Source organism: Silurus meridionalis, chromosome 5 (genome assembly GCF_014805685.1).
Source record: "Silurus meridionalis isolate SWU-2019-XX chromosome 5, ASM1480568v1, whole genome shotgun sequence".
Classification (NCBI taxonomy): domain Eukaryota; kingdom Metazoa; phylum Chordata; class Actinopteri; order Siluriformes; family Siluridae; genus Silurus; species Silurus meridionalis.
Window position 1 is genome coordinate 28089269 of NC_060888.1, and position 10000 is coordinate 28099268.

A 10000-nucleotide genomic window follows, 5' to 3' on the forward strand; every position below is an offset into this window, starting at 1 on the left:
GCACACACACACTCTGCAGTTCCCATGACGGCAAGCCGCCCATGCAGACAGAGGAAGTCAGATGGCGTGTGTATTTGTGTGTGTGTGTGTGTGTGTGTGTGTGTGTGTGTGTGTGTGTGTGTGTGTGTGTTGAGTTTTTGCAATACATCGCTCTCATCTTAAAAGACACAAAGTTCCGCTTTTAGATTCATATCAGCTGAACTCTGAGTACACACACACACTCTCCACTAAGTACACACTCACTCTCCAGTAACATGTTACACACACACACACACACACACACACACACACACACACACACTAATGCCTTCTCCAGATGGCTCCATCAGATGTGACGAGTTTGTTTTTCCAGTGTGTGTGTGTGTGTGTGTGTGTGTGTGTGTGTGTGTGTGTGTTTTCAGAAATGCACTAGAGAAACCACAGCATGCTTCTGCTTCCTGCAAAAGAGTCTCTGCAGCAAAAAACACACTCATGCACATAGAACGAGAAGAAGAGAGAACGAACAAACAAAAAAAAAGAAAGAAAGAAAGCAAGAAAGAAAGAGGGAGAGATTAAGTGATGTAAAAATCGATACAGAGAGATAGAAAGAGATAGAGAGGGAGAGAAAAACAGATAGAAGAATGGAAGGAGAGAGAGTTGGAGATTATGTATATATATTTTTGAGAGAGAGAGAAAGAGAGAGAGGAGAGAGAGATAGAGAAAGAGAGAGAGAGAGAGAGAGAATAAAACAGAGATAGAGAAATGGAAAGAGAGAGTTGGAGATATAGATATATATATATTGAGAGAGAGAGAGAGAGAGAGAGAGAGAGAGAGAGATAAAACAGAGATAGAGAAATGGAAAGAGAGTTGGAGATATAGATATATATATATATATATATATTGAGAGAGAGAGAGAGAGAGAGAGAGAGAGAGAGAGAGAGAGAGATGAAAGTGATGAACACTGATAATCATCATGGCTCCTGTTAGTGTGTGGATTTATTTATCAGGCAGCAGGTGAACATTTTGCCCTTAAAGTTGATGTTAAAAGCAGGAAAAATTGGCGTAAGGATTTGAGCGAGTTTGATAAATTGTGACGTCTAGACATCTGGGGCAGAGCGTCTATAAAACTGCAGCTCTTGTGAGATGTTCCTGGTCTGCAGTGGTCAGAATCTAAAGTGCTCCAATACAGGAACAGTGGTGAACTGGTGACAGGGTCGTGGGGGACGAGGATCATTGATGCACGTGAGGAGTGAAGGCTGGACGTGTGGTCCGATCCAACAGACGAGCTCCTGTAGCTCAAACTGCTGAAGAAGTTCATGTTGTTGATGATCCACGGGTCACGACTGTTTCATCCGTTTATAAGTTTTAGAGGTTTTATGTTTGATTTACTTTTTATTTTCTCGACTTAATTTAACTGAGTTTAAATTGACTGAACCACTTCTCTCTCTCTCTCACACACACACACACGCACATGTGCACACACACACACACACACACACACACACACATGTGCACACACACACACGTGCACACACCTTGCTCTTTTTGCTCATCTTGTTCTTGAGGTAGCTGAAGGTGCGGCTCACTTTCGTTACTTTGACCTCAGAATCACTCCTCAGTGGGGCGGGGTCCTCCTCTGATATACTGAGAGAGAGAGAGAGAGAGAGAGAGAGAGAGAGAGAGAGAGGAAATGTATTTAACTGTGTGTTGAATACGTTCCCTGTACAGTGTTTATGATATTGTTATTATAGTTTTATTATATAACAGTTTATTCTGGTGTGATGCGTCTGTTGAGAGAGAGAGAGAGAGAGAGAGAGAGAGAGAGAGAGAAAGAGGAAGGCACCTGAACTCCTGAGATCCTGCAGCGGCACTTGACACAGGCACATCTGCAAGACATCAACCAATCAAATGAAGCGAATGAGGAACACACACACACACACACACACACACACACACACACACACACACACACAGGTATTTACACACACACACACACACACACACACAGGTATTTACACACACACACACACACACTTCTGCATGCATCTACACACACACACACACACACACACACACACACACACACACACACACACACACACACACACACACACACTGTTATTTAGAGTGTGATCAGTGCAAAGAAAAACCTTAAACTCTATTTTTGTGGTTCCTTCCTTTACTTCCTTTTCTACTTCCTTCCTTCAATCCTTCTCCTTTACTTTCCTTCCCTCTCTCCTTCTTTTCATCCCTTTATTCCCCATTATTTTATTTCCTTTCCTCTCCTTCCTTTGTTCTCTTCCTTCCTACCTTCCTTTATATTCTTCTTTCCTTTCCTTCCTGCATTTCCTCCAGAGATGCAAACAAACAAAAACCTTCATCTTAAACTACGGCTTTATTCCAAACAAAATAAATAGCAAAGAGGAGGAGGCACAGAGTAAACAAACAGCAAACAATAAACAATAAACAGGAAACAGGAAACAGGAGGGGTCTATAGTTCCACACCGGAGCATTCTGGGAGTTTTTTGTTTACTTACTTCCTGCTTCCTCTTCATCACTGGATGAAGAGCCGAAAGCGAATAGAGGTTTAGGTTTGGGGAGGCGGGGCGACACGCTGAAGGAGAAGCTGATTCGCCGCTTGGGCCGAGCTCGTCCAATCGCTGTGCGTTTCCACGGTGACGAGCAGAAAAAAGACCAAATCGCACATTACTGACTTGAAGGAGGTGAATGAACGAGTGAACGAGTGAGGAGGTGAGTCCACTCCCAGGTGAGGTGAGCTGAGAGAGCGGGCGTGTCACATCCACAGTGAGCAAAAAGGAACAGAATTCTCCAAGCCCAAAAATATCAACCAATCAAAACACACCATTCAGGGCAAAAAAATTAATGAATAATTAAAGGAATAATTCAGCATTAATGAATTCCATCAGCTTTCTTTTTAACACCATTTTCCTTTTTCTCTGTTGGTTCTCTTCTTTCTTTCTTTCTTTCTTTCCAAACTCCTGCTTTTTCTTTACTCAATTCTTTTCATCTTCTTTTTTATTATTTTAATTACAACAGTTTTGCTGCTTGATAACTTTATTGTTATTTTTCATCCTTCTTTCCTTCTGCGTTTCCTTTTTCTCTTTTTTTTCATTCTTTGTTTCTTAAAATCATATCTCCCCCACTCCTTTTTTTAAGCTTTTTCACCTTTTTTTTTTTTTACTTTCTCTCATTTTTTCCCTCCTTCTTGATATTTCTTTCTTTTCTTCGTTATTCCTTGAAGTTTATTATTTTACATTCTGATTAAATAAATTTCTGTTTTTCTTTAATGCGTTTTTAACTCTAATTCCTGCCTCCTTTTTTATTTCTATCCCTTCTTTCTCACTTTTTTCTCCTCGGTTTTGTTGCTTATTCACTTTATTCCTTGGGGTTTTTCTATTCTTGCATTCCTTTGTGTAATTTGTCCTTCTTTCCCTTTGAATCTTTCCTCGCTTTATTTAGAGCATGCTTCTTTTTCTCTCAATTTTTCTCTTTTTTTCTTTTCTAATGTTTTTCAGCACTTTTTTGTTGTCATTTAAATTTCTAACTTTTCTTTCACACTTTTAACTGATTTTTTTTATTTAAATTTTTGTTACTGGTTTATTTCATTTATTTATTTTTTATTTTACTGTATTTATTTATTTTTCATCTTTTGTTGTTTGTGTTTTTTGATGTTACTGTTACTCATTAAACTCTTCCTGTATGACATCACGTGGTGCAGTGGATAAATTCTACAATGACAAACTGGTAGCTACTGGTTTCCGCTGCTTGTTAGCGACATTAGCATCAGAGCAGAACATTGTGGATTTTATATATATATATATATATATATATATATATATATATATATATATATATATATATATATATTTTTTTTTTTTTTTTTTATCATTTTTTGTTAAATTATTCCTTTAACTGGGAGGGAAGTGAGTGTGGGATAAACACAGCAGCATTCACAGGGTGGCGTTTCCTCAAAGTGTAAAGAGGAGACACACAGTCTATCAGCCACAATGCTTTGAAGAAGCGGAGACTCAGACCAGTGTGGAGGACAAGAGAAGGAGGGTGAAGTGAAGACCACACACAGACACAGACACACACACACAGACACACACACACACACACACACACTCAAACACACACCCACCATCCAGGTCTTTTGGGCTGATCGCTGACATGGATATGGATTTGGTGAGTGTTTGATGAGGAGGAACAAACACGCCAGCGTCCTGAACCGTTCTCTGTGAAGATCGTAAGCAAACACACACACACACACACACACACACACACACACACACACACACACACACACACACACACACACACACACACACATACGTTATATGTTAATATTTTTTATTTGAGCAGGTGCGAATGATCATCACTTTCATCTGTAGGTTGAAACCCAGTGATGCAGTGAAACAGAAACAGCTGTGTGGGAGCTTCAAACTGGGTGAGGAACCAAACTCTGCATCTAGGATGAAGTTATGGAAGACAGGGTCTACACCATGGCAAGACTGAGCACAGCAACAAGACACAAGGTAGTTCTACTGCATCCAGGCAAATATCTCAAAGCAGACAGAGGTTTCATGAATTCAACATCAGAAGACCAGGTGGAAACCAGTGGGACGCAGGTATACCCATCTAGTGTCGGTAAAAGTCTGATCAGAAGTGATCTTCAGGGAAGAATTGCAGCCAAAAGCCAAACCTCCAACATGGAATCAGTGTCTCAACTCTGCATGAAAACAGAGGAACTGGGGACAGAAAAATGCTCTGGAATCAAAATCTGAATTATTTGCTGTAGCAGGAGGCGGGATGTTTGCTGAAGGTCTGGAGAGCATTACAATAACAAGTTTCTGCAGATGGAGATGGAGATGTGGTCTGGATTAATGGTGTCCTCAATGCTGAGAAATCCAGGCAGATACTATTTTCATCATGCAGTACCATCAGTCTGATTGGCCCCAAATGTATTCTGCAGCAGGACAAAGACCCCAAACAAACATCATTAGGAACAATCTTCAGTGTAGAGTAGAACAAGAAGTCCTGGAAGTGATAGTGTTGTCCTCCACAATGTCCTGATCTCAACATCATAGAGTCTGTCTGGGATTAAATACAGAGAATTAAGAGCCTTTAACCCCCAGAAGATCTGTGCTTAGTTCTTCAAGATGTTTGGGAAAAGCCTACCTGCTGGGTTCATTTAAAAATTGTTCAAGTTCAGAACCAGGGGGGTCAAAACACCCCAAGTTAAATACAAGTTTCTTAGAGTTCAAGTGGAAAACGTATTTCAACATCCACTGCTCAGAGGAGACTGTGTGAGTCAGGCCTTCATGGTCAAATTGTGGCAAAGAAACCATTACTTCAGAAGAACAACAAGCAGAAGAGACTTTCTTGGGCCAAAGAAAAAAAAAGGGATGGACATTAGATCAGTGGAAAGCTCTCCTTTAGGGTTCTAACAGAGGGTGAAGGACGGTTCCTAAATGTGTGGTTCTCAATGTGAATCATGGAAGATGAGGTGTGATGGTGTGGAGGTGCTTCGCTGAAAACAATGTTGGGCCAATTTGAGGACACATTCAGCATGGCTTCCACACCATTCTGCAGCAACATGCATCATTTGTTTTCCAACACGACCCAAACACACCTGTAGATTATGTAACACACATCATGTGCATTTGTGTGTGTGTGTGTGTGTGTGTGTGTGTGTGTGTACCTGGTTATCTAAACTGCCGTTATCCCCCATGTTGCTCTCATTCTCCTCCTCAGTGAGAGAAGCGAGGGATCCTCTCTCCTCTCTCTCAGTCATGGATAAGTGTGTAGACGGTCTTATGCTCGGCATCTTCACCTCATCATTAGCAGCTAAACCTTCCAGACTGTAACTACACACACACACACACACACACACACACACGCACACGCACACGCACACGCACACACACACGCACACACACACACACACACACACACACACACACACACACACACACACACACACACACATGCACACACGAGTCAAGAAACCATAAGCTTTCACACAGACAAAAATGCATGTGGTTTTGTGTGAGACCGTACGTGTGTGTGTGTGAGTGTGTGTGAGTGTGAGTGTTTGTGTGTATTTTATTTGTAATTTAAAAAGTAAGAGTGTGTCCTACTTCAGTACAACAGACAGAGATAAAGAAAGACAGAGACAGACAGGGAGACAGACTGGGGACAAACAGTGAGACATACTGGGGACAGAGTGAGACATACTGGGAACAGACAGTGAGACATACTGGGGACAGAGTGAGACATACTGGGAACAGACAGTGAGACATACTGGGGACAGATAGTGAGACATACTGGGGACAGATTGAGACATACTGGGGACAGACAGTGAGACATACTGGGGACAGATTGAGACATACTGGGAACAGACAGTGAGACATACTGGGAACAGACAGTGAGACATACTGGGAACAGACAGTGAGACATACTGGGGACAGAGTGAGACATACTGGGAACAGACAGTGAGTCGAACGAGGGTTATACAGAGTCGTACGCCAAGAAAAATAAAAACATGAAAAAAAACAGAAAGATACACTAAGGACAGACAATGAGACAGAGTGAGACAGACAGTAAGAATAGACAGTTAGACAAACAGAGAGACAGACTAATGGACAAAGACTCAGGGAGTGATATAATAGCAGTAATAGAGCTCCAAAGTTGGCTAAAACGGCGGGTTCCTGCGCCTCTGATGTTGAGAAAAATCGAGTGAAGAAATCTCGATGTCAGAAAGCCTGAGAGCCGTGATGAGCGTTAACTCTTACCTGTCCTCAGGCTCCGAGACGTAAATCAATATGTTAGTCATGTTTAATGACTAACGTTCTCTGCTCAGTCTGGTGAACAGAGCAGAAGTAAGTGTGTGTGTGTGTCTGTGTGTGTGTGTGTGTGTGTGGGTGTACATTAACACCACATCTGTGACGCTAACCGGAAATGCAACTTTTAAGAAACACTGTCTATCAGGAGGAGGAAGTGTGGTCTCTCTCTCTCTCACCCTCTGTGCTTATCAATCTATCTTATCAATCTCTCTCTCTCACCAGTAAACCACAGGTGATCGTGGTGTGTGTGTGTGTGTGTGTGTGTGTGTGTGTGTGTGTGTGTGTGTGTGTGGTGGAAGAAAGTGTTGATGTTTACCTTCTGGAATTCATCTCTTCCATCTCAGGATGAGGAACATGTGATGGACACCAGCTCATACTGAGTTACAGGGTTAGAGAGTTAGATTATTAGAGATGGAATAGAGAGAGAGAGAGAGAGAGAGAGAGAAAGAAAGAGAGGTGTGTATGGTTTTAGCAGGATGTAATGTTAGACGCTAATAAATGATGCGTATTATTGTTTATTATATCGGATAACAAAACTTCGACACTGGAGACTCCTTCCTCATTACATCACTGTGAACAAACTGTTACCACGGAAACGTTAACGAGGGCATTTCCATAAACCTGCGCTACTGTCAGAGCTGCAGCTCCAGAGAATTAATCAATACATTCTGACCAATCAGAGTCCAGAACATGTCAAAGTAGTGTCTGTACCTTCTCCTGTGACCTGCTGGCTTTCCTCCACCCTCAACCTGCAGCACACTGAGCCAGGACGGACAGACAGACGGATGGACGGATGGATGGGTGGAATGATAGATGGATGGATAGTTGGAAGGATGGAAAAGAGAGAGATAGAGAGAAAATGAATGTGGATGAAATTAATGAAGGTTATAAAATAAATAAAGACCATAATGCGGCACTGTAATGAGCTGCAGTAACCAGCTTTATTTTTTTTATATATAACAATTATTGCTTGTATCATGTTTATAAACAATACTATAAGCCTTATAATGCATTATAAGGTATAATATGGGCTTATGAACATTACAAATACGATGCATTATAAAGACGTGTCTTTTTTTATTTTACAAACTTATAGACTTTTGAGATATTATGGGCATTATTACAAGTCAGAGTGTTTATAATTACAATTACAGGCCCTACAGTGTTTTATTTTTGTCTTATAAACAGAATACAGGCACAGTTTTTTTTTTTTGCTCATACCCTTATGATGTATTCAAAGCATTATTACAGCTCAGTTACAGTAATAGATGCTACTTTAGTCCTTATAGTATATTATAAGCTTAATCATTTTTGATATAAACATTATTGGGTGTGTAAATACTACTACAGACCTAATAATGCATTATAAGCTTTATTATGGGTCATGTAAATATAAACTCTACATCATAGCCTATAAGCATTATTAAAGGTCACAGAGTTGACATAGGCACTTGTTATAAGCCTATAACATATTATAATTGTTTATTATCAGTTATATAATATTGTAAACATTATTTCAGTCTTTCAGGTGCTACTACAGGCCTTTTAACGCATAATATATGTAATAACATCCTTATGTAGTGTAATAAGCATTAAAACTGTAACATACTCATCACCAGTGCCAGGTTGTATGTTGTTTTAGAGCCTCTTAGTGCATTATAAGATATAGGAGTTACATGAGGAGGTATGAAGTGTTTATACAGGCGTTATAACAGATTATATAGTGCTTTATAGACGCGTCATTACCTGCGCTGGCCCATGTTCATCTCTCCGATCTGATTCTTGCTCGGTCCCCAACTGTGTCTACGTGATGGAGAGAGAGAGCGGCTGGTAGAGCGAAGAACAGAGGAACGCTCCAAAACCTCCATCAGTCGATCTTTCTTCTCCTCTTCCTCAGTTTCTCCTGCAGTGTGTGTGATGGAGGAGTCATCTGTAGAAATGGATCCAGTCATGGAAATTCCACTGGTGAGGGTGAGCGTGTCTTCACTCTGGAAGAAATACAGACACAATGAGAAATATATAAATAATCAGACTGTAGTAAAAACTATCTGGCTCGGTATTCCCAAATCCTAATGTAGAACACCATTTCCCAAATCCCTATATAGAATGGTATTTCCCCAAACGAATTGTAGAACGCTATTCCAATATCCCAATGAAAAATGGTATTCCCAAATCCAAATGTAGAACAATATTCCCAAATCCAAATGTAGAATGCTTATCCTAAATTCCAATGCAGAACACTATTCCCAAATCTCAAAGTTCAACAGAACTCCCAAATCCCCATACAGAATCCTTCTCCCAAATACCAAGTTCAGTCAAGTCTGCTTTTATCGTTATTCCGACCGCATACAGTGCAGTAGAGGGTGAAACAAAACAACGTTCCCGCAGAACCAAGGTGCCACACAAGACAGAACGAATGAACAACAAGGAACACGGAACTCCATAAAACTAACTGGGACACTATGTAAACCAATGCTAAACAGTATTCCCAAATCCCTATCTGTAGCGGTATTCCCAATCTGGGATCTGCATTTGAAATGGTATTCGCAAAAAAAAAATCTGGACCAAAATCTTTTAAGTGTGTGTGTGTGTGTGTGTGTGTGTGTGTGTGTGTGTGTGTGTGTGTGTGTTGCATGTTATATAACACTTGACTGCCAGAGTCACATAAACACTGAGGCAGAAAGCTCCCTGTGAACAAGCAACACTTTAATGGAAGGAGAAGAGAAAAAACACAGTCACTAATTAAATTAAACATAAATGCAGCCAAGAAAACACACACACACACACACACACACACACACACACACACACCTGCTTGAAGACAGTGTCATCAGTCGTGTCTTGGCCCAACAGCGAGTCTCCATCACTGACGGACTCGGACCCGGGCAGTGAGGTGGCAGATACGGACCGACACACACTTGCAACTGCAACATCTGTAACATCTGCAACAAAACACACACACACACACACACACACACACACACACACACACAAAAAACTGTATGTACAGGGCATTCAGACTCCCTTTACCTTTTTCAATATTATGTTGCAGTTTCATACTACAAACATTCAGACTGTTTTTTTCCCCATTCATCTACACTCAGTTCCCCATTATGATGTGTGTGTGTGTGTGTGTGTGTGTGTGTGTGTGTGTC

General features: G+C 40.8%; 1 protein-coding gene across 9 annotated transcripts in view; it reads right to left on the reverse strand.

Moving 5' to 3' along the window:
* The window catches only part of akap13 (A-kinase anchoring protein 13), a 36634-nt gene that overhangs the window by 12491 nt on the left and 14143 nt on the right, over positions 1–10000 (reverse strand). For 5 of the 9 annotated variants that reach the window (XM_046849307.1, XM_046849308.1, XM_046849306.1 and 2 more), the window contains 9 exons: positions 9657–9787; positions 8592–8833; positions 7557–7604; positions 7162–7221; positions 5702–5867; positions 4142–4235; positions 2517–2639; positions 1823–1865; positions 1515–1623 (listed from right to left, as the gene is read on the reverse strand). In XM_046849307.1, coding sequence (XP_046705263.1) covers positions 1515–1623; positions 1823–1865; positions 2517–2639; positions 4142–4235; positions 5702–5867; positions 7162–7221; positions 7557–7604; positions 8592–8833; positions 9657–9787 — 1016 coding nt within the window. The remainder of the gene's footprint in view (positions 1–1514; positions 1624–1822; positions 1866–2516; positions 2640–4141; positions 4236–5701; positions 5868–7161; positions 7222–7556; positions 7605–8591; positions 8834–9656; positions 9788–10000) is intronic. The other 4 variants (XM_046849309.1, XM_046849310.1, XM_046849312.1 and 1 more) reach the window with 4 other exon arrangements.